The 26,151-nt window shown below is 35.6% G+C and overlaps 1 protein-coding gene across 2 annotated transcripts in view; it reads left to right on the top strand.

The window, feature by feature from the left end:
- LOC111052062 (frequenin-1) overlaps positions 1 to 25,634 on the top strand; it is a 151,579-nt gene extending 125,945 nt beyond the window's left edge. For both annotated transcript variants that reach the window (XM_039430183.1, XM_039430184.1), the window contains 6 exons: positions 4,905 to 4,929; positions 13,233 to 13,281; positions 14,571 to 14,660; positions 16,726 to 16,804; positions 22,465 to 22,553; positions 23,676 to 25,634. In XM_039430183.1, the coding sequence (XP_039286117.1) occupies positions 4,905 to 4,929; positions 13,233 to 13,281; positions 14,571 to 14,660; positions 16,726 to 16,804; positions 22,465 to 22,553; positions 23,676 to 23,885 (542 nt within the window). In that variant the 3' untranslated portion in view covers positions 23,886 to 25,634. The remainder of the gene's footprint in view (positions 1 to 4,904; positions 4,930 to 13,232; positions 13,282 to 14,570; positions 14,661 to 16,725; positions 16,805 to 22,464; positions 22,554 to 23,675) is intronic.
- Positions 25,635 to 26,151: the final 517 nt, after the last annotated feature.

The raw sequence follows: 26,151 nt of genomic DNA on the forward strand, positions 1-26,151 counted from the left end.
GTGCGTGTGTTATTGAATTTCAAACACATCTAGCATTTCGAATCAACGAACAACACAGATATAGAGAGGCTTCGTCAGTGAGGGGGATGTATTTGAAATAGGTAAATAATAGAAGTGATCATTTGAAAACAGAGTTTACGCCCCGCGGTTGTAATACTGCTGAATTCACGTACAGCTGAATAATAATTGTGTTTTGCGAGAGACCATTGGAAAGGTTGTCAGTGTCGCAACATGAATACTGTGATCGCATGTTGTCATTGCAAAATGTTGTTACCAAATTGTTGTCATTTCAACTCGACGTGAGGTATTGAATGGGACGTACCGCATAATTCACTGCAAATCAAGCTGTCTTTCAACCTGACTAATCTGATTTCAGTATTTCAAAAGGCTAAAGTGAGAGAGAACATAAGGTAGAGGATGAGAATACATCCGAGATCTGGTAATTTGTTATGTATCCAAACATAGAACAATCATATATGAAAACTAGTTCCGTTCTCTGAAGATAAATCTATACAGTCTAAGTAACTTTATTCAGATTCTACATGATTGACGGGGGTACAGAGTTTCTCGATAATGGAGTTCGACAAAATTATACAATATTGGAATTAATTGATATGAATATTAATTTTCAGTCTCAATTCTCGTACAATATCATGTTGATTTTCATACTTATGTTTTTTGTGTTTCAGAAGGTAGTGCTATATTCTTGTACTATCACTAGCATGAAAAGTCATGCTTGAAAACAAAATCTCACTTATTTCATTTCTCTAAATATTCAAAGTAGCAGGTGTAAAATTAAATGATAAAAATCTTCTTATTACCATAACTAGATTATTCTCAATCATCTAAATTGCAGCAAACGAAGTTGAATCTAAACAGACTAGTACTTTAATCAACGAGACGTTGGAAAACTTGAAAGTTTCAATCTCAACTTTCGAGTGAATTACTTTTTTCTCTCCAGGAGAAGTTATAGATGCTATACTTCACATGCCACAAGTTCCAACTTGGCACTCTTTATTACTTGAATTGTGCGTTGCGTTGCGTTCATCTCGCCTACTCAGCGTTTTTTTCTCGAAAGTTATACGACGCGCCATAATTCCATGTCTTCTAGTTAGGGGAAAATATCCAGGACTATTATTTAGTTGAAATCTCTGACGGCCGAGTTCATCCCTTTGGATGAGTAGTGATCAATTTGGTGTCACAGACAGTGAAATTGGTGTGACACAGAAAATATTGTGAAGTATTAATGTAAAAATTTCTGCATTGGTAGAAATATTTATTTTGACATTAGAATAATAATCTGTGTCACAGACAGTTCTTTTATAGTTCTGCCACGAAAATTTTTGTATAATTTCATGTCACAAACAGTTTTCAAGATAAATGGGATTACATTTTTTGAACTGAATCACTGAATAGTTCTGAAATGTTGGTGATGAGCTTTGCAAATTCCAGTAGCTACTGTTTCTCTGGAAACTCTTCCAGATCACTTCTCTGGAGCTAAGCGTCAAAGTTTGAAACTTTTCTGTAACTTCTATTCATATTTGTAGATGAAAAAAACAAACTTTTGTGGGAAAAAGTTTGCTCTATAATATATTCTTGAATTTAACTGATAATTCCATTATTGTGAAGGTCATATCGTTAACATTAGGAGTAGTCTACAACACAAACTTTTAAAGCTAGTAAAGCTCTATCTTACATCTCCAATCACACATTACTAGAATCTGGCTCAGTAATCTTCCAGGTTCGATCGAAGGTCGAATCCATAAAAAAACATCGAGATATGAATATTTTGCTCATATCTTCTGGGTCAGGTTCCATTTTCTCCACCTGATAAGCAGGGGAAAAGAGAAGGAAAGACATCATGAAATACGACAAATGATGTCGAAGCTCCCGCGAAGAGAATAATGATGTCTGATGCTGGAGCTTGGAGGAAAAAACTTATTTTCTCCCCCACACCGACAAAAAACGGCAGTTGTTCGCTTGAGGGATCAATTCGAATGTAATGGAATCGGCACTTTATTATAGGGGAACTCTGAAGTTCATGTCACCTTGTTCCACTTTTTGGGAGAGAAAAACGATATAATTTATGGGAAGAGGTTATATTCGTATTCACGCATGGAAGATAGCCTACTTCAATACGAGTGGAAATGTATTTTATTACAAAAATAATTCTGCTTCTCGAGTATAAATAGAAGAATCACATTAATAATTTTCAGAATCATTCCGGGTGTGTCTTCTTCTATGTGTGGGCGCATTCCATGTCATGTTCTTTCCTTCAAAGATTTCCTCAATAAGAATGTATTTTTATAGAATATGATGTAATTTCACAAGAGTACTTTCTATAAATTATGTATTTCATCTTTGGTATCTTCCATTGCGTGGGCGTTTTCCATTCCATCATTTTTATATTCAACTTTTAAAGTGTAGGCGAACATTTCCCCTCAAAAAGTAGAAATGTGGTGTTTGTTTCAAAGAGTATTTTTCATCTATCAAATTCTCCTTGAATGCCAGTGTGTGTTTCATCTTGTATGCTTTCTCTGTTACCAATGTAAATGACAGTTAATTTTTCCAGCCTCAATGTGTATTCTATTCGTATGCTATTACTGTAGTTGTATTCTATAAGTAGTTGTCAACCTATTTTGTATGTGTTTGTGAAATATTGCCATTAAATGGTACTTGCAGAAGGCTAATATCAAGATGTCGTTTAGATTGAGGTTACACTGACTAGAAATATGAGCTACTTGAGTTTTGATAAAATTTAAATGCAAGAATTGGAATAAAGTAGAGTGCCTCTTGAGGTGAAATGGCGTCATGTGATACACACGAACCTAGAGTATTCGACTATTCCAATGATAAAACTCTGTATACTTCTCTCAAACTATGAGAGACTGTGACTAGACTCGTATAATACTCGTCCAAGTTTTTAATATAATCCATAATCACATATGGAGTTGAATTATGGGGCGATGCTGCTAATTACATAACATCCAGGGTAGAAAGGTTACAGTTTAGGAAGCATCATCAAATTATTGTCCAATTACTCTTTTTGTTGATGAATAATTGGGTACATTGAAATGTCTTGCCTCAGTCATTTGAGGATCCTCCAGAAGAAATAAAAACTAAAATCTCACAATATTGTGATTTCATTATGAATATTTTTTCTCATGTGTTCAGTGACGTGATTTCCTCACTAAAATCATATTTTAGGGGCAGCATCAAATAATTACTCTTCAATTATTGTTGGTGAATAATCGGGTACTTTTAAGCTTTTCTTCAGTTAGTTGAGTCTCTCCAGTCAGATATCACATCATGTACTAGTTCTTATGTCTACTTCTCATGTCTGGTGTATCATGTCAGCAGATCTCCAATCTGTTCATCATAAAAATTCACCTGAAAATAGTGTATTAGGAACAAGCTGCAGAATGATAGATAAAACGATGAACTCTTGTCGTGTCCAAGAAGTCAAACAATCTCTAGCCTCTGTATTGTCCTCCTATCATTCTCGCTCTCTCTCACTTGTTCTTCCTTATCCATACATCATCCCCTCTCCTTCTTACTATCATCCACCACTCGTCGCCATTTTTCCGCACGACTAAGCGGCGCGTTATTTGAAAACGGATAACAAAGACAAATTGCTTCTGGTGCACTCCGCAATTGTGTTTTGGCGTCCTTCCAGCTAGACAATTTCTGTTCAGTTTTTCTTTATTTTCAACTTGAAAGAAAATGCAAAGAAATGCCACTTTGTAATAGAACCTTACACCCTACCCATCCGCGTTATAATTAGTTTGTTGGAGTCAGTTCCCCCCAGTATTCTCCTTTTTTCTGTTAAATCCTGATTTTCCCTTTCAAGTACAGCTTCTCATTTTCTGCTTGTCACCCATTTGCATCCATTGCCGTTATCTCTTATTCTTATCTTCTTCCTCCTTACCCCTACATCATAGCTTTTGTTCCTTCTTTTTTCAAACAAGTTCCTTGTTCTATTTCGTTGTTTCAAAGATGATAAGAAACATCACTTTGTGAGGAAATAATCTTACACCCCATCCTCTAGTAGTAATTAGTAGGGAGTCAGTTTTCTCAGGAAGTCTTCTTTCTATTTCGCATATAATATTTATATAATACTATGTAGTAGCTGCTCTCTGTATTTTTCAAAATTCTTTTTTATCATGAGTCTTCCCAACTAGTTTCTTTCTTATCATGTTATTCATATATTTCTTATTTAATACCCTATTTTCTTCTCCTTTTTTCATTCTTCTTCCTTTTCTCATTCATTTTTCCGAATACCCTTCTGAAGTAATTGCTTGCAATATAATGACTTGGCTCTAGTGATTTTTCTCAATCAGACCTCTGATATCTTGTTTTTTTATCATACTGATGAAGTTCAATTTCTGTGGCATACCTAGATGTCTTTTTTATCTAGAATATGAACCAATTCTGGAAATATGATGATAAATTGTGGAAGAGTCCCTCATATCTGGAATGAAGCAATCAGTAAAAATTTAAAATTTGATCTTTTTTCATCATAGATTGTATCATATATATGGTGATCATTCACTCGTAATCAAAATCGAATTTAGAGGAAGTTTATTCACATAAGTCCGAGTATTTCCCTCACAACACTGTAACGATTCTGATTGGAACCTCTACTAACCTCTATTTTTCACCTTCCGCTTTTATTAGACAACAATATCTTCTAATTTTTATAGATTCTCCGAATTGTGATAATCTGTTATATTAATAATATTACCGTATTCTAGTTTAATTAATTCAAAATGAGATCTTAAAACTACATGACATCCTTGCAATGTTTACTATCAATTACCATGACCATGGATTGTTTTTTGAATGCATTAGCATATTTATCCTGAATTTTAACAAGAATTTTCTCTTTCCTTTCATGCTCACAGTCTCGGAAAAAGAAATTCGACAATGGTAAGTTTTTCACGATAGTTCATCACCATTGAATTAAATTATTTTAGGTATTCTCCTATTCTAAGATATTATATCTTCCCATTTAATTGAATATACAGTTATTATATTTTGAAACAATAATAGTTCAATTTTCCAGAATGATTATAGAGAGACGATTATTGGATAAATTGTGCAATAACGATACTTTTTAGAATAATATTTTCCACGATTGAATAAGCAAAAGACCAATCTCTTAAGATTCTTGTGATGCACTTGCTTACTATAATACTTATTTGTTTCATAATTCAAGTTAATTTATTATTGTGTACGTTCTGTGTACAGTAAATTGTTCCAGTTCCAATCGTAAATTATTGTTCCATCACGTGACTAGTGCAAAATGTTCCCATGGAACGCCATTTCAAAATCGTTGGTTCAAGCTTTTGGCGCGCACATATAAAGGTGATTTACACTAAAATGTGTCGTTTACTAGCTGCGTGAATGAAGAAAGGCTGTTTTACAAACCTACCGTCTAGAAAAGTGTAAATTTCTTTTATTCCATTACTCTCAAATTTTCTATCGAGAAAAATTCATTTAATGAATGGTTATCAAACATTATTGTTGGTTATGTATTCTATGCTATGGTAAACAACTATCAGCGCATGCGCAGAGAAGCAAGCAGACTACAATAATTGACCAATGAGAGCTCAGATAGTTGAAACCTGTTGGAACTGTACCAGGTCGGACAATTTACCACACTTCGACTGTGGGGCAGAAAGTTGGAACTGAAACAGGATTCTGGAACAGAATCTGTCAAAATTCCTCCCATGGAACGTGGAACTTTTCACTTGGTAAATTGTGAATCAGACAATTTACCACATTCCATGTACATAGAACGGGCCCATTATTGCAGTTCTCTAAAAAAATAAAATTGAAGCTTAATGCTCTCAGACTCACATTCGTATCAAAGTTATAGTGAAGAATTATTATTATCTGCTACGAAAATCACTGAAAAACTTGGAGCTCCATCGCTGATTTTGCTTCAAACTTTACATGATGACGGATTGCCCTCATCTATTATACAGAATTAGTTCATATTCTAAATCTTCTTCTCTTCTTCTTACAAACAAGGATTAGGCTTTAACCTGTTCCGACTCACATCTAGCCAATTATTCAAATAAACATAAAAAATCCTATTATTGCCACCGCTTGCGTGGTCTGCCAACATCTCTTTTGCCTACTGGCTGATAATTATAGACTTTGAATGGTATTCTTTCAGCTGACATTCTTTGAACATGCTCCCTCCATTGATGCCGATTCTCCGTAACTCTTTGATTCATGCTGCAGATTTTCAATTCTTTCCTAATATCTTCACTCCTGAAATGATCTCTTCTGTCACATCCCTTGGTTCTTCGGAGAAAATCTCATCTCGGCTGCCTGCACTCTACTTTCAAGTGGCTTCGTAGTAACCCATGATTCACTACCATAGAGGAGGACTGGAGCGGCCATTACCTTATAAAATTTCATAATTGTATCTGTTCTAGCTTTTTTACCCGAAGTCCTGCTGATATTTCCACATATCATTTGGAACTTTCCTATTTTCTTTTCAATATCTAATTCATCTTTGTAACTGATGTCACTTCCTAGATATGTATATTTATACTTGTTCCAACACTGTATTGTTATTAATATTAATATTCTGAATCCATTCATTAAATTCATCCAATTCCAGTCTCAGTATTTATTTATGGAAACAGTTGAATTGAATTATGAAGTTTTGTCATTTGGAGAAATACATATCATATACTATTTTATACAGAGAAACATATCAGCAGAATTTAGGGAGTGCTTGAACAGCATCAAGTTCACATAAATAAGATCCATATAACTTTTGAAGTAGATCTAATCTGGCAAATCCGGCCAACTTTCAAAATGAAACCGCATGCTTGAAGCTGCTGGCGAAGCCGCTGATATTAAATTATTGCCATATAGAGAGACAAGAACGCAAATTTGACGTGCTTCTAAGCCAACTTAATAATGCAGAAGAGCATAGTTGAGTATTGAAGTTTAAAACGTACAGAAATGAATGCATCCACACATACACACACCAGATAGTTCTGGAGTTGAATGTGGAGCTCTCTATCACTCTCATCGTTCATCTTCTTCTCTATCGTCCCTATCCTTCACCTAGTTAGGAGTTGTGGCCCTACTCAACGTGGCCAACGTAATATGCCCCACCACATCAATCATTATATGGATGAAAGGTCAGGATAAAGTTTTCATTCTGTGAAAAAAGTTCTGGACAAAGTTCCATGAAACTGAGGACCCACTTTGATGTGGTTTGACAGTGCTGAGTTTTCATGGACCATAAGAAGTTAACTCCGAATGATCATTTCAAAAAGAGTATTACAGAATAATTTAGAATGTGAATGTATTCGAGTAAGGAGATATGAACTACCGTCGTAGAAAAACGATGAAAATTTCCAGAAAAACACCATGTTTCAAAAAATGTTTTTTGCAAAAAAAATGTCATGAGTCTTTGCAAACAATGTAGTCGATCTGTAGAATTCCAATCTTATTACTAAAATTTCCAATTCTATAGTAATGAAATTTACTGTAATAAAGTTTTTAATTTTCCACACTGATGATGAAACTATTGTTGTCAAAACAAGTTCACAATAAAAAAATAAGAAATATTTTTGACAACATATTAGTGTTTCCATTATGGATAGATATCACAACATCTCACCAGCAACAGTATCTGAATTATTCTACAGTATTTATACAGAGGAAAAATTATTACAAAATCAATCAAGTGATCGTCCAGGCAATATTCAGGACTTCCAGTTAGTCACAAAACTGTTTGTGAATACCAAAGACAGTCCACATCACTTGATATACAATGAGCTCTTCACTTATCACGAAAACGAACTTGAAAAAGTAGAGTACAAGGTATACGAACTACTCGTAGATACAAATTGAATACGAACTGTATAAACAAGAGTCCCATGAGATAGATAGCTGAAAGCTCTCAAAGTGGTATCGAAAAATTTTTTCAACAATATTCGAGGAAACGACATACAGCCCGTCAGGAATAGCATGAACTCTAAGTTCAAGATGCGCAGTAGCCCGAGAGAGAATTTTAGTGGTGGGGGAATCATTTGACTCAGTCACAACTTGACCTCCGTACTGTGCACATCGCTTCGGTTTGCATAGGCCTAATAGCATAAGCAGTAGGAAAGGCGACAGTGAGCCTTTCCATCTCAACAACAAGCTCCAGCCACCTCCCCTCTCTTAGTTTCGAGCGGCCTCCCCACTCTCACTCCATTACCTCTCCTCTCGCGCATCTCACAGTTCATGCTATTCCTGCCTACCAGTACTTTTGATTAAGTCTTACTGTGCAATTCAATAAAACAATAACAATATTTAAGAATAGAATTCGCATGGAAAAATTGATGAAGTACCAACTGAAACTGGACAGAAAAATTACTCGTTCATTAATTACTATTACTTTTACTATATCGGGAATTATTCTTGTCGGAAAAGTTTTGTGGAACTGTGGAATATGAAATGAGTTCATCACTATCATAGAAGCATGGGGAGATGATGTAAGTGTGTAGTAGAATGGTTGAAGCTGCTCGGCAATTTCTCACAATTTGAGTTTGCAATTATTGTTGGTGTCATCCCACGCCTTTGAATATCTGGAGCGAAAAATATTCAAGAAAGAATAATATACCTGATGCTCTGCTGCCCCAACAAGAAAAAGTAAGCTTGAAGGAAAAAGGGAATAGTGTGGACAAGGAGAAGATGACGGAGGAAAAGATCGGATTGTAGAAATGGTACATGAAGGAAGAGAGTGATGAGGAGGAGGAGTAGTAGAAGTAGAACAAGTCAAGGAGCAGTAGTAGCAGGAGAGGGGAATTAAGAAATAGAGAAAAAAGGACAAAGAAAGAGTACGACGAAAATAGGAGGAGAAAAGGAAGAGAGGTGGAGGAGGAGAAGGAGGAAAAGAAGAACTAGGAGAAGGAAGGAGTAGGAGGAGAAGGGATAAAAGGATGAAGAGGAGGAGGAGGAGGAGGAGGAAGAGATGGTGGAGAAGGAGGAGAAGGAGAAGAAGCAGGAGGAGAGGGAGGAGAAGGAGGAGCAGGAGGAGGAGGAAAAGGAGTAGGAGGAGAAGGAGGAGGAGGAGGAGGAGGAGGAGGAGGAGGAGGAAGAGATGGTGGAGAAGGATGAGATAGTGGAGAAGGAGGAGAAGGAGAAGAAGCAGGAGGAGTGGGCGGAGAAGGAGGAGAAGGAGGAGGAGGAAAAGGAGTTGGAGGAGAAGGAGGAGGAGGAGTTAGAGAGAAGGAGGAGATGGGGGAGAAGGAGGAGAAGGAGAAGAAGAGGATAAGGAGGCTAATAGTAGAAGGAGAGGGTGTGGGAGAAAGAGGAAAACGAGAAAAAAAAGGAGGAGGATAGGGATGATAAGGAGGAGGAAGAAGAGGAAAAAGTTTAGGAGGAGAAAAGGATATAGAGGAGAAGAAATAGAATGGAGATTTGGTGAAAGTGGAACAGAAGAAAAATCGGAGAATATTCTGGAGCAAGCACGTCGCTTGATACTTGGTTGCAAAAGTTACAACATGGAGGCGTTGAAGCGGTACGAAGCAAAAGGACGATTCGTAAATTGAGTTGCAGAAAGACTTCCTTCTTCTCTTTCTCATCCACCCTTTTTCTCCCTCTAAATCTCTTCCATACACTATTCATTTCTTAATCTCTCTCACTCTCACACACTCTCTCACTCTCTCTCATTCGCAGAGACCTGCGTCGCGTCCTGAAGCGTCTATTATACAGAAGTTTTAAATTGAAGAGAAAGTACCAATGGTGAAGGGGGAAAAGTGAGGGAAGCATATAAGCAACATAAAGCTTCATTTCGTTTATAAAATTGCAAAGTTTGGAACTTGTTATTGTACGCCTGAGGAAGGAGATTCGAGTCAGCTCGACTTCACACCTCACTTTAATCCAGTGCTGTTCATGGGAAAATGTGGAGGATAATAACGAAAGAAGGTGGATGAGAGTTGAATAAATTGGGGTGAAGAATACGAGGGTTGGATAGAAAATGATGGAAAATTATTATGAATGTTTCAAATTTAAGTTAAGTACAAAGAGTGATGAAAAGATGGGAGGATCTGAGAAGTGGGAGTATTAGAGCAGTATTATATTTCGTTTAAAAATAGTATCGCATATAAAATATTATTTAAAAATGATATTGTGAATCATAGAAAATATACTCAGTTGTATAATGTAAAGAATTTCTGATCTCCCAGGTAGACGATATGGATTTTCCATTATAAATATTTGAAATCTGTGGAATGCTAACATAACTAATAAACGAGAATGAACTGAGGATACGGAATAGAATAGGGATATTGGAATCTATTATCAAGCACTAGTAGCTTACCCGGCGAACTTCGTACCGCCAAAAAGTCAATCTATCTCATGTCACACCTGACTTTATTTGATGAATCATGAAGTTTATCTGACAATCAATATTTCCATTTACATCTCAATACGGACTTCCTATGTGCTTAGTCATGCAGCATTTATTATTCCTAAAACATATTCTTCTCAATCAAAATTGGTAGTCATATCTATCAGTAAAGCGTTGAATTAAAAAAATAGATGGTTGAATCAGTGTTTCAAAGATGAATTTAATGTTTTCATAGTTGTTGATTGTCAATGGATGGTCCAGGAAATATGCGATGTACGATGAATTACACAGAATTCCATATTCTTCCCATCTTCCGTTTTGGGATGAATATAGCATAAGCTAAATTAAAAAAAGTAAATTAGTCAGTCATTCTTCAGTAATTAATGAATGCAATATGAACAACTTCCTTTCATGAGGTGAATAATTTTTCCAACATCTTCCAGTATCTCAATGATTGGGGAGTGATAATTATCTGTATAGGTCTTCTAAGAAACGATTATCTACAGCTGGTACCAATCAACTACACTAACTTCAACTCCAAACTACCGTTTTTATACCAGTACACAATTTATCACAGGGTGACGTATTTATTATACAGTTGGTAACTTTAGATGCTAAATCATATTATCACAATATAATCTTGAATCATGATCATCTTTCCGTTCTTCGGTAGCCGCTTGGCCGAAAATTTCGAAAACATAGGTCTGTAAAATAGATAATTAAAAAAAGAATTACTATTAGCCCCCCTATTGAAATTTCTGATCAGAAACCATCCCCGATATTCACACAACATATTCCCAAAGTTTCATGCCGTTCTGTCAAGTATTTTTCGAGTCTATAGGGAACAAACAAAAAACACACAAACAGACATTCATTTTTATATAAGATCCAATAACATCATATGGGAATCTATTTGATAATCGCACTGTAAATGAATATAAATGTATACATGTAATGAATGAATAGATCAATTTATTCCTCCTTATACTAGGACATGACCGAAAAATCGGGCTCTGAATTTTAAAGTTGGTAAGAGTGAATTTTAAAGTTGGTAAGAGTGAATTTTTAATAGATTATGAAAAATCACAATGTGGTTATTGGACTGAGAGATTGTGTATGAAAAATGTATTATTGCAAGATTTTTTATACTTCTAGCATTATAATCACTTTTCTGGCAGATGCTGAACATTTACGGCAATCGGTATTATCAGAGGAAAATGTTCAAAATGTGATCAGGATTTGTCCCGATATTATCAGAATCCTATTCAAAAAGGTGCTTGGAAATACTCCTCAATTGGAAAAGAGAGATAAGGAAGTAAGAAAGGTGAAGAGAGAAAAAGAGAGGAAGATCACCTATCACTTTTGCCTTACAGCATCCGATAATTGAAGCTTCATAGCAGCGGTGTATGTAGGTGGATGCAATTCAAATCCCCGTTCCTTCCCTCCTTCTTATAAGATCGATATCCCATCATACTCTCAGGGGAAAATTTTTTCACATTATTTCATCTTTAAAGCGCAGCAATTCTGCGAGATCTCAACTGAACTGATATGCAAAGTATGAAGTTGCCAGCTCGAAAATAGCTCTTTACAGGAAATTACTCCGGTTTTATCATCACTTGAAACTTTGATGATATTCCTCTGATAAGCTATTTTAGTAAGCTGTATCCTCAAGAGAGTCGTCATTCCTGTACAGCTGTTGAAAGATTAGGATAGTTTTTCATATTCTTCAAATAGCAATCTTGTTAACAACCTTGCTGGAATCTTGTTATAACCGTATTGGAGCTTGTTAAAATGTGCTGGTTCATAAGTTGATAAGACTGCTTCACTCAAATAATGACGTGTTGTGATACAATTTATTAAGATTCACGATTATGTGAATGCTACGTTATTTACGTTATGATTACGTTAGTAGTATCTTACATCACATGGACGGGATGGGGCCTTTTACAGGCGAGAACGATGTTTCGAGTCGAGGCGTTAGCCGAGACTAGAATTTCATTCGAGCACTGCAAAAGACATTCACGTCCAAATAATGCGAAGTATTTTTTGTCATAATAATCTAAAGATGAATAATTGATAAATAGAAAACATTACCTGCTTTTGCTGGAGTTACCACATGAATTCGATAAACATAACCTAGTTTACAAATTCCGAATCAGGAATTTTGAGGAAGTTGACGAAACTTCAACCTGGAGCGCTGAAGGTGGTTTTTTGTAGCAGTTTTGCAGTTTTGGAACTAGGAAACATACTCGACTGTAAAGAAAACATATGGTTCCATTACCGTGGAGTATGCTGTAATGAGAATCATATGTTCATTTGTTCTGCAAACAGCTGTTTACCGGCTTGATTTCATGCATAGAAAACAGCTGAGATTGAATGACTATGACAAAAAAATAATTAAATATATAATATTATGTTGAAACAATTTTGAGTAATTTTTTAGGTTTTCATACCATCATCAATCGCCAGTAGACTGAAACTTCAGCATTGAGCAGCAGAATATATAGAGTTGATGGAACCCCACGATTGACCATTAGCTGTTGACCAATGGAGGTTGATCTTGACTGTCATTGGCCGAGACTAAAATACTTGGGCGTGTCCAGTCTCGGCCAATATAACAGTCAACTTGACTCAATCACTCAATTGCAACAATAACTGTTGCAATATAACAGTGACACCCTCATTATTCAGGCTCGAGCGAAATTGGAAAAAACTCTAGATTCGTTTGTAGAGTTGATTATTTTGATCAATGAGAATTAAATTTTCTATGAGTTCATCTTTTTAGAAGTAAACTTTCAAATGGTCGTGATTCAATACAACAGATATGTAGAATAATGCTTCCATCTATTTTGTTTCACAGGCACAAAGGCTTCCTTAAAGACTGTCCAAATGGACTCCTCACAGAAGAGGTGAGTTGATTAAAAAAAAGGTTAAATTTATTCAATTATCAATTTCTTATTAATGCTAGATCAATAATGAAACGTTCTTTATAAATAGATTACATTTATGCATTCTTGTTATGCATACTTCTCTTCTCTTCTTTGCCGGCCTATTACATGGGAAACCATAGTTGGCTAGGTATCTTCCTCTCTTTTTTTCTCTTCTCCAACACACCCAACCACAAAGCCCATGGTTTTTTATATTTGTAACATTTTATTGTGTTTTATTTGTTTCAAATTCTTTGTAATTTTGTTTTGTCTTGTTATGTGTGTTTTTAATAATAATAATAATAATTCTGAATAAAGTATATGGAGTATCTATAATATGGTAGATTACATTTCAAACACTATAGCAAGAAGGAATGTCAATATAATTGAGTTCAGAACTTTCTAAGTATTTTGAAAAGTAATGTCTATCGCTAAATCAGGAATCATCCATTTTGTTATCGCTGAGGCACAAAATAACTCTGACAAATCATGATTATGACGACACAAAGAATAATTCTGGCAAATAGCTTGAAGTTCTCCAAAACAATAATTATTCACAGAAGAAGTTCATGTCAAAGAGTACAACGGAAAAATATAGAGAAAATCAAATTTCAAATTTGTTTCATACAATCGGAATGCATTAATCTTGTTAATAACTTAGAAATTGCATCTGTTCAGATCCTAATTAATGAATAATTATTTTTAAACGAAAATCATGATTAAATATGCTGCCAGTCTGGAATGCTTACCCTTTCACCAAACTGACAATCTCTGGATAGCAGCGCTCATTTTATATTACGAAGCCATAGCGGCCAGCCAGTCTACAGATGAAAATAAATTAGAAATTGTATTTGTTAAAATGATAATTTGATAACGAATAATAATAATTATTATTAAAAAAATAGTTAGCCTAATGAATAATTTTTCAATAGTAGCGCTCATCGAATTTCCATCTAGCTGTTAACCCTGTTGTCAATATTTTCAGTTACAGAAGTCTTCGGGGTGATTTACAGCATTAAATTAGGATTTTTGATCAATAATAATCAATCTTGATAATCTCATCAATCCATCCCCGAGCTAATACGATCTACAGAGTTTCCTTAATTGATATTTTAACGTTAATTTTCCAAGTTGTAGTTACAAAGAGTAAATGATAATGATTTCCGATAATCTTCTAAATTTATAGGTACAATATAAATTTCAACATTATATTCCATGATTTTACAAGAGAAATTTGAAAAATTCAGATTTTCGTTTTCCTGTTGTTATAGGGATTCATAAAAATCTACCGACAATTCTTCCCACAAGGAGATCCAACGAAGTTCGCTTCACTCGTTTTTCGAGTATTTGACGAAAATAACGTAAGTAAAACAAATAATAATTATTCTTCGATAGAAGATGTAGCATAATAACAATTAATAATCACTGTGAGTTATCAGATTCACAATATATAATCACAAACAAATATTGTAAATAGATCTCTGCATCCTTACCGATGAAGCAAATCTCCACAGGATCTATTCCCTGTTCAACTGATGGAAACTTGGTTGACTATTTGAATATTTGCGTTTGATTCAGTTGAACTTTGCAATGAAGTGCAGGCCATTGAAATTCATCAGCTGCTATCAACTTGAAGTTTATCGGGAGTCATCTCTTTGAGTTGAGAAATTTGTATTGCTGAATTGAAAGGTGGATGAATGAAGCAGGTTCAGTTTCCTTGGTCCGGCATTGAATTTCTGCAGAGTCCAAGATAGCCCATGAATGTCCGAGAGCATTCATTCTATTGCTATAAGACTAGTAAATATTTCAAATATGATCTCTTGTTAAGATAGTGTGGAAATATTTGATTCCTTGAGACTGTGAGAATCAAGAAAGAGGTATGATACAAGAAAGCCAAGAAGAGAGAATAACGAACCTTATGAAATTTAGCCTCTATAAGTTCTAAAACTAACTCCATTCATGCACTACCACCTAGTTGGTTCACACTATCTAGAGGTTTCCACGGTCAGGAATTGATTTTCATTTACACACTATCATGTCATCAGATGATATTGAAAATATTTACATGTATTCTTGCAATATGGTTAATTTTTCTGTTGAAAAAGCGGAACATCCATGGGCTATCTTGAATCCCTTGAATTTTGCAGAACTCCAATGCGGTATTGAGGGAACTAATAAATCTGCTAGACTAATCCACCTCTCAAATGAATCACCTATATCACCTAGGTAGTAGTGACTCATTGTGATTCAGAGAAACTTATATTGAATTTGGTACAGATTACGTAAACTAATATTAGCGGTGTATCAATCAATCAAATCCGGTGCTCTTCAAACTAACAAATCAATAAGAATAATATGAATATATAGGTATCTAAATACACTCTCGGGACAGGTTCCGTAATAATTATTGTCAATAAGAATTCTTGTACTCTAATTCAAGAAATTAATACTATTTTTTATTAATAATCCTGCATCTATTAATAAGCCCTGCATCCTATTATTTTAATAAAACTACAACATATTATTGTAACGTGTTTCATCACATTAGAATGAAGCTTTCCATCACATAAAAATAAATCCCATTAGAAGTGATCAGCTTCACAAAAGTCGATAGCCTACCATTCTGTTGGAAAATTTATGAATTACATTCTGCTCTATAAAGCAGAATTTTCCTGTTCTCAATGCATTTTCATTATTATTTTTTGTAGAGTATTCTTTCAGTATTCCGAGTATTTCTTTGTAAAGTACTCACAAATCTAGTAGGCCTATAGTATTCGTACACAGTAGACGCAATATGCATGTATATCATGTATTTAATCGAAAATTGTAAATCGAGAACTCCTATTCATGGTGGACTTGCAATAGATTCATTGTGTAAACAATGTGAGCTGTTTAGTTAAGTGTTTTCTATGCTTTCACTCGATCTAGTACTGTTTGTCTGGTATTGAGTTTCAGTTTAATGTCAGTATTGATTTTTGTCTGTTTGATTGAAGTAGTATAGTGGAAACGAAGTTCATCCAGATTGATGTTTGACTATTGCTACATCTGAATTGATTCAATGGCTTGTGAATTGATGTATGTTCGGCAAAACTGGCACAGATCAGGCGAATAACATTTGAAAAAAAAATCCAACATTGTAATATGAGGCAGTTTGAACCTGCAACTGTTCAGTATCAGCTATCAATGACTTGACTACGAAGGCCACAGAACCTGATCAATGCAAATTGCGTCTGATAAATTGTGATCATCAGGAAAATTGAAGTGTAGGCAATTCACTATAATTATTATTAACTGTCTCACATTTGATCACATTACAAGGAAACAAGGAATGCAGCTGAATTTTATCAGAATTCGATTTTTTAATTATCAAGGATGTAATCCATTTAGTAAGTTCTTAATCACAACTTTTGTTTCAATTTGTTCCAGGACGGTTCCATAGAGTTTGAAGAATTCATCAGAGCCTTATCAGTTACGTCTAGAGGGAATCTGGATGAAAAACTACATTGTAAGTTACTTTTTCAAATAACTAAATGACTATGAAATATCTGATTGTATTCTAGGACAGTTCAATTACTTATAAAATTTATTTATTACAACTAGTTCAAATAAGTTTTATTCTGTAGGATCCGAGAAAAAGATCAAATTCATTGACAATGTCATCTCATTTTGTCAGTGTTGCATCACTCTGTTCCAGTAGGTACTTATGACCATCACACTTATGGGGATTTATGGAGGTAATGGTTGGTTTATGATATAGATAGGGTGCTTTCCTTATATGAGAGAACGGAAGAGAAGAGATAGAGAGGAAAGAGAGGAGGAGAGAAAGAGATGTGGTAGAGGGAGGTTTCAAGAGCTTTAGAAGTACGGTAGGTACCCTTGAGGGTTGACCCCTCTCTCAGTGTCAACATACACAAGAAGGCAATGTGGTTACTGGTTTCACTCAGTCACACCTCAACTCTATATTTCTCCTCACCCTACTTCTCCTGTTTTCTCTTCATCATCTCCTTCTCCTTCTTATCATCAACCTTTCTCCTTTCCGATTTCCTCACCGCCTACTTCTTCTTCTCGTCCTCAACCTCTCGCAACCCCAACCACTCAATCTTCAACCTCTCTTCTTTCCCCCTTCTTCTCAATTTCCTTCACCATCATAATCTCCTATTTCATCTCTTTTTTCTCTCCTCCTTCTCTCCTTCTCATCGTTCTACTCCTCCTCCTCCTTCTCCTCAATCTCCTTCCTTTCTCATTTTTTCTTTTGCACCTATATAGTAAGCTCTTATATGGTAAACTCCTGGCAGACGACCTGAAGGCCATTGCTATAGAAAATTCATCAAGTTATTATCGTTATTTTCTTGTGGTTGATGTCAATAAAGATTTTTTTATTATTATTATTAGTAAGCTCTTGCTAATCAGACCCATTCAGAATGAATACTGAAAGATGAACATTTTGATAATAAAATGAGTTTGTCTATCAATGTTCCTGTCTTGTACCTCCTTCGATGCATCCTCTGCTATTAGTTAGCAAACCATTCAAAATTAAATTTGTGCTATATTAGTAGCTACGATAAACCAAGACATGAACAGAATATTGTACAAGCTCTATCAAATTCCCGAGGAAAATCATGAGAATATAGTAAAAATTTCTGGTGAAGATTTAAAAATTGTGCAACCAATGAATGCTGCCCTTATCAAGCATCCGGCATGAAAACACGAGTCGTACAGTAAATCAAGACACCAACAAAAACAGAACGCATTCTTCACGTTTTAACGTCTGCTGAGCTCTGGGTGAAAATAATCCAGGGGGCGAAACACCATTCACGCAGTTATTTATGTTCATACTTTAGCGCTCTCTCAGGATAAACTCCAGTATTCCTATCCAACAGGTTTTATCCCAGGGCAAAAGACGGCCATTACGCCGCATAAATGGGTTGAACGGCATACATTTTTCAATTGCTAAATCCATAAGATCCATTTTTCTGCCTCATTTGCTCTCATTTCAGGCCGTATTTTATGCTCTATAAATGTATTATTTACAAAGTGAAGCAGAACGGTGGAGCAGTATGGTATTCATGTTCAGTGTTCCAGAAATTTAGCAAAGTAGGTCTGTTTTGTTTGTGGAATTGTCTGGGGTTGATAGGGTTTTGAAGAAATGGAGAAATTCTGACCTCAGGTATACCGAGTCTGTTATATCGAATCACATAAAAAAACTTCACTCACATGGGCTACTTTTAATAAACATTTTAATAAATTAGGAACAATATATAGAACATTTATAGGAACAATATATAGAACATAGAACATTATTAGGAACATTTATAGAAACAATTGTTTTTATTAATTCGAATCACATAAATCGAAAAGTTTATAGTAAGGATCAATTATGGAGTTCATGTGACTGTCAGTCATGTTCTTCACAAACTGATTATTATTATTGTATTTTGTGAGTTTTTGTGTGAAAATTTTAATCCAATAAAATAACGCATACCTTGACAATTAGCATAGTCTACCTTTTTTCTTAGCAAACTGAGCTCACAATGTGTAGGACCCTCTAGTGTTTACCTCTCAGTTAATCTTTGGTCAACCATTGGTTTTCAGTTTAACGTATTTGATACTATTCACTAAAATAGAATGTGATTGGTATCTCCATGCAGAACAGAAAAGTAGTCTTGAGAGAAAGCATAGAGTTTAAGCGAGCATTCGTGAATTGAAAATTTCGAGTTTAAATTGATTTCAATTTCGTGATTATGAAGACATGAGGCCACAGTTTGAAGGCACTGAATACAATTCGATTGTTACGTCTATAAATATAGCGGTTTTTCCATTGTTTGATCATCTGCATGATCCATTCAGTCACAATGAATTTACATTTCTCATATCATGATGAAAACATACTTCTACTTCCATAGCAATGATAATTGATAGTATTCAACTGTACAACTCCCCATTCTCTCCAACATTACATGTAACTTAATATCTCATGAATAGGCTTTTTCGAATCGAACAGGATTGAGTCAATTTTTTAAAGATTAAAAAGATATAGTAAGTAAGATGGAGATTAACAGGAGAAGAAAGTAAAATCAGATGGGAAATACCTTACATAAGCACTCAATCACAATAGCTATAAATAAACCTAGAATAACTATGACGTCCCAGCTATGAAGTCTTACAAGAGGGATTTGGGAGATGGAAGGAAAGTCGGGAGATAGGAGCTGTGATGAAGAATGAGAATAGGAATATTAATTCATTCATTTACATTAACCAATGCACAAATCAAATACATGATTAGAAAAGGACCAACAGGCCTAGCCCAAAACTTTTCCCTTTCCGAATTTTGATAGTAGTAAGCCAATTTATGAAAGGTAGGTTATGTTGCTTCACTTTGAATCAAATTCCGAGTCCAGAAATATACAAACCAGAATATCAATGAATGAGAAGAGAAGAAATGAAATGGAAGATGAGAGAGGGAAGTCAATGAATTATAAGGTGAAAAAGGAGATAGAAACAGTGATGGAGGATAAGAGAAGGAACACCAATGACTGAGAAGGGAAGGAAGGGAGGGAATGCTAATGTAGATAGTGCATAGGTCAGCTGCTTTGAAGTGGTGAAGGAGCATTGTACAGTTGGCCCACTACGAACACTTCAGACTTCAAACACGAATTTACAAGTTAAACAATCCGGCTTGTCTCCCACTAATAATTGCTACTATCAGAGTGAGTCACCGTCATCATTCATGCTATTATTATTCAACACTCTAGGGGGTGTGTATTGTTGTACCAGAGATATTCATCAGGGTTGGTTAGGAGTTGAAGTTGAGTTAGAATCAAAGTTATTATGTTCATTCAACAAAGCTGCTCAGTTTCTTTAGTCTTTTTGTTGTTTTTGGATCATGAAAATTATGACTTCTACGAAATTTACTTCAAGTGACAAAGGAAAATGACAAAGAAATAACATGATTTGGAAGTTAACTGACTCTGAAGTACTGTGTGTTGGAACTTTGTGTTATTGGATACAATATTCATGAATAAACTTTGATTACCAGTTCGATTTAACTTGGTAGAAGTTTTAAGTAGTTTTTAAACAAATTAATTGATAACAGTCTAGATATTTTTCTTCTATTTCTTAAACTCTGCCAAGTTATAAAATGAACTGTTAAGTCTCATTTATAATTTTTCCTCTTCTCCTTTCTGATATCTTCTCATCGATCATTCTCTTTTAGCTTTTCTCTTCTGATATTTGTCTTTTATTCTCTCTCTTTCCTTGATCACTCTTTTCTTATCCTACTTCATCCTTTATCATATTTTACCCTCATACTTTCTCATCTCTTGTTCAATATTGATTTATATTCCTTTCTCTCCCCTTTCATCTACTACTCCCTTGTTCTACTTTCTTCTCATTTTTGGCTTTCATCCTATTTCTTCCGTTGTCCTTTCGTTTACTATTTCTTCATCTTTACTGCTCCTTCTCTAATTTGACTCTCTCTCTCTCTCTTTCCTTGTCTGCTATTCCCTTATCTTACTTCCGCCAGATTTTTCATTATTATTCTCTCTCTTCCCTCAGTCTCTATTTCCTCATTTTTCCCCTCCTCCCATTCAACTCTAATTCTTATACAAGTATATACTGTATAAGCGAGTTTATTTTACAGCTCCAACCGTTTCTCGCATCCCATCTGCCATTTATTGCGATTATTCCAGTCTCCCTGGACCAGATTTCTATTAATCATACTGGTTTGTTTCAAAGTTTGGGTGGTCTACCCCTCCTTCTTTTTCCAGGTGGATCCCAATTCAGTATCCTTTTTGGCCACCTTTCATCTCTCATCCTCTGTGTACGTCCTAATCATACAAGGCACTTGTTTTCAATTTCCTCTACTGTTGTGTCCAGCTTCCCTATTCCGCTCCTTATCTCCGTATTCCTCACTCTTAACTTATTCTTTCTTTTCCCTCATCTACTAATCCCTTAATTTACTCTATTTTCCTCGTATTATTTGACTCTTATTCTCTGTCTCCCTCTTTTTCACAATCGTCTCATTCCTTGCTACCACTTCTCAAAATGATTCAACTCTTATTCTTCCTCGAATCTTGCCAACTATTCTCTCATTTTTCTTTGTCGTTCTTCTAATATGTGTCTTCCACTCTGTCCTCTCTCTCTCCCTCGCTCCACCCTATCCTTCCATCATTCCCTCTCACGCTCTCCTCCACTCACATCTGTTCTGTTTGTGCATCAGCGTTGATCATTAGTGAAACGGGCGTCCATATTTAATGCGCAATTACTGCTTTGTCAGCTTCCCCTTCACACAGTCCCGTTAATAAGCGCGTCCCAAGTTCTGCTTTATCTTCTTTCTCCCCTGTTCTTGCTCTTCTCAGTTTGAAATGGTCCTTTTGCAAAGTTATCGTAATAAGGGATCCATTGTCATGCTTCTAGGAAAGTCGCAAGAAGTCGTATAACGTGAATTCTGAGCTTGCATTGAGCAAGCTGAAGAAGCTCAAGGATTTGATTGTTTTAAACGGGATTTTATTACAAGAATCTATGACGAGAGTTATTTTCTGTGTATTGAGCTTATCTATCTGTGCAGAAGATTATCACTGATTCTTCTTGAAATCCTTAAAAAGAGGATCCTAATCCAAAAGAGTTAACTGGATTCAAATCCTCCTTAAGAATCAACTCAAGGAAAATCCATGAGAATCTCCTACAGAATTAGCTCAACTCAATCAAGAGTCGAAAACTCATCCATTCATCATTCATACCCACACCTTGATAAACGGCTTGATCGTATTTGTTGACATCAAGTGAAGAGAAGTGAGTTATTCACTGAAACCTAGAATCTTCCTTTCATTAACAGATCAGAGGAATCACTCATCTTTAAATGTTTATAGCTGAAGAATAGGAGTGAAAACACATATTTTCCAACAATTTATGAATCGACATTATTGGTACGCAAGCTCAGTTGTAGTCGATGTTGGATGTGAAGTGCACTTATTGCGTGTCTTGGAAAAACTAATTTCAAGTTTTGGAATAATTATGACACTTTGTAACATAGGTACTCAAGGTTATTATGGATTGATTTTAGATTACCATAAATTAACCTTATTGATGTTCAGGCAAACGGTAATTCAACCTGGCCATAATTGACCCATTCAAGAAATTGTCTAATTTTGTTGTATTTTGTTGCAGGGGCGTTCAGACTGTACGATGTGGATAACGATGGCTTCATCACAAGAGACGAGATGTACAACATCGTTGACGCCATCTATCAAATGGTGGTATGTATTCTGTGCTAAAAAAAAAAATAATAATAACAATAATATCGAGTGACCTGGCTGGCTCAGGTCTGGTGTCAGAGTTTTCAGGTCGCAGCTGATCAATTTCAGGGCCTCTGACATGACCTAACGACTGCTTTTTAGGCATCAGGGACCGACGGCTTAACGTGTCCATCCACTACTAATCCGTGTGCTAATCATCTACTGTATGATCATGATCGATTCTAAAATGATAATTTAGAAGATTACAGTCACTAACAGAATACTGCGTTGAGCACAGACTGTTGGGGGTTTCAAAAAAGGTCAGCAATGTTTGATAGAACAAATAACGACTGGATAATCGAGCTGCCATTGACATAGAAAAGCAAAGAGCTTTAGGGATATTTTGAGTATTAACTTGGTACTGATTTTAAAAAACCAGGGCTAGATTTGCTGTATATCATGCTGTACACTGTACACTGTTAGATTATGTACTTTAAGGCCGGTTGCAGACGAACCACTATCGCATGTGGGATGTGGGACCGAAATACCACAGAACAATACGACTAACGCAGAGAGTCTTTCACATTACATTCGAGAAAACGCTCATTAGTGCGATTTCGGTATAGAAGCTAGGGGAAGCGTCGTGCTCAAACCAGTGGTACCACAATCGCAAGGAAAATACTCGCTACCACAGCGCGCAACGTCATGTGGAAGTATCAGTGCCACTGCCATTCCTGCCAATGCATTCCATATGCGCTGCGTTTGTGGTACCACAGAAGGAAAATAGTAGCTCTAACATCCCACATGCGATAGTGGTTCGTCTGCAACCGGCCTTAAAGTATCAAATTGGCCATTGGATGTCTCAGTGCAGAGTAGAGAGACAATACAAATTTATTTATTAGAGGAACAAGCTTGATGTGGAATGCAAAGAACAACAACATAATGTTGATATTGAGAATTCATTTTCAAATCGAATCAATGTATTTCCGCATTGCATCACACAGATATAAAGGATTGAATAAATTGCATTATAAATACAATGAATTGATTTCAAAAAAACGTACATTTGAGTGATTTAGATGTCGAACACATCTCATTTCCAATCAGGTCTAGAATATCAATCTGTTGTAATTTTTTGTGCAGGGTCAGCAACCCACCTCCGAGGACGAGAACACGCCGCAGAAGCGAGTCGACAAAATCTTCGACCAAATGGACAAGAACCACGACGACCGTCTGACCCTGGAGGAGTTCCGCGAGGGCAGCAAGGCCGACCCGAGGATAGTACAGGCGCTCTCATTGGGCCAGGACGCCGGGGGCGGTGGGGGTGGGCCAACCAGTGCGCTGCAAACGTAAGTGGCACAACCGCCCCTCTAGTTGTGCGTCACAACCGCCCCTCTCAGTAGTGTATGGGACTGTAAATTGTATAATCGCTAAAAACGAAATGTCGTTTTGGCTCATTTTGGATGGACGATGTTGGTTAGGAAATTGGAGTGATGTTACAAGTTGGTATGAGTAGTTGTGGGACTGGAGTAGTGATTGCGGTAAAAACGTCAATGTAGTTCTGGACGCGAAATATTTGAGTTGGGTATGGAATATTTGAAGTATTTGATAATGGGTAGTTGATGGACTGGAGTCGTGATTGCGGTGAAAATGTCAATGTTGTTCTGGAATATTTGAGTTGGGCGAATGATGTTGATTATGGGTGAACTCGTTGGGGTAGTATTACAGGTATGGATATAAATTATTATGTGGGGATTATTATGTGCGGCTAAGTGGGATAAACTTGACTTTCATCAAGAGCAGCGACTTGGTAGTTGAGTTATTTGGAGTGTTGGTGAAGGTTTGAATGAGAATTGTATTGATAATTGGGACAAACGTCACTATCACAAAGGGCTACTGAGCTACAAAATTTTCTAGAGCAGTTTTGAACTGAAATTTCCACCACTTGATAAGGAGGTCAATAATGATGCCGCTTGGAGGATACGTGATTGTTCCGAATTGATCATTCATGAGAGACTATGATTGGTTGATATTCACGAAATGAATGATCCTATCAGAAATTGATTTTTATAACTTGTAAGGATATACTTGATAATTGAGGTTGAGTAACATACGTGACTTGTATTTTTAGAGTAATTTGCAAGTTGAAGAACTTGTTGACAACAAATCAATTCTCTTTAGATTGATGTTATTGATCTTCATTGAATTGTGGGGGCGTGATTGATTCGGGATTAGTTAGTAAGCGTATGTGACTTGATTCTAAAAAAAGGAGGAGTAAAAAGGAGAAGGAGTAATCTTAGATAGGTGTAATCTTGTGAAATGTTGGAAAGATTAGTAAGGACCTCACTAATACCTGGTGTTGACTACAAGTTAGTTGATCACAGAGTTTACGTGAGAACCCATTGTAGCCTACATGAAGAATATTGATACTTGATTTCTGAGATATCATCGGAAGATGATGATACACTAGAATTAGATTTTCTAGTAAAGAAATGCTTATTTCTGATTGAGAATAACGATTGTTGGATGCTAGGAGTGATGATAAATTATATTAATGATACTGATAGGTTAGTATCATTGAAAATGCAGTATGTTACTCATAGAACGGTGATTAGAATGTCTAATGACGTTTAGTTGAGAAGTGATATAATAGAAATATGAAACTGTGATTGTAGTGAAGAATCAGATCGATTGAATCATACAAAAATGGAGATGCATTTTCACAACCCCTATTGTTGAGAAGAGTATTGAATATATAGTAATTAATATAGTACGCGGCTTATAAATCAATAAGATGAGGATTGCAAAGAGGAAATTATAGAGAAGCATCGGAAAGAGAATGATGACAAAAGCTATCGGGAATTAGCGAGTTGCCGAACTACAGTAATCTTTGATCATAGATTTTGTCCAAGGATGAATGAATAGATGATGCATTTGAGATAATCTGGGGCTTTCGAGAACCATACAGTATTCCTTTTTGTGCTTTGTAAATACGTATTCTATAAGTAAATTAATATAACTATGATTGTATAGCTACTTGTACAATATTTATATTTCAACGCCTTGTATTCTACTACGCTAATATTAAATTTGTTTACGAGCGAGGAAGCTTAGCTGGAGCGAAGGCTCCAAGAATATTTAGTTGAACATGTTAATTTTATTGACAAAATGCTTCTTCCATTAGCCATTTTGAAAATATCAGGAAGACATGCGCCTTATTATTGTGAAAATGTGAGATGATTTTGAATCAACTTTTAAACTTACGGAAGGTGAATTTCTTTCCAAAACATGTTGTGATTCATGATAATCATGAAATTCAATATTTGGTTTGACATATGAAATGATGATAGAAGAAGGGAGGAGTTGTATTTAAAAGTGGAGTTGAATTTTCATCTGAAGTCTATTTTAGTGAAGCATGCTTCTTTCATACAATATTATTAAATACAGTTCATATAGTCTAATTATTATAGGGATCCTATTCATCCAATAACAGCCTGTTGATTAGTTTCCCCATGATAGACTTATATTATTTTAGCAGGACTGATATTATGAATCCTCATTCAAGCTCTTTTGAGAATAAAATTGCATTTTCCCCTTTTTAAAGTTGAGAATCTCTCCA

Source organism: Nilaparvata lugens, chromosome 6 (assembly GCF_014356525.2).
Source record: "Nilaparvata lugens isolate BPH chromosome 6, ASM1435652v1, whole genome shotgun sequence".
Lineage (NCBI taxonomy): Eukaryota > Metazoa > Arthropoda > Insecta > Hemiptera > Delphacidae > Nilaparvata > Nilaparvata lugens.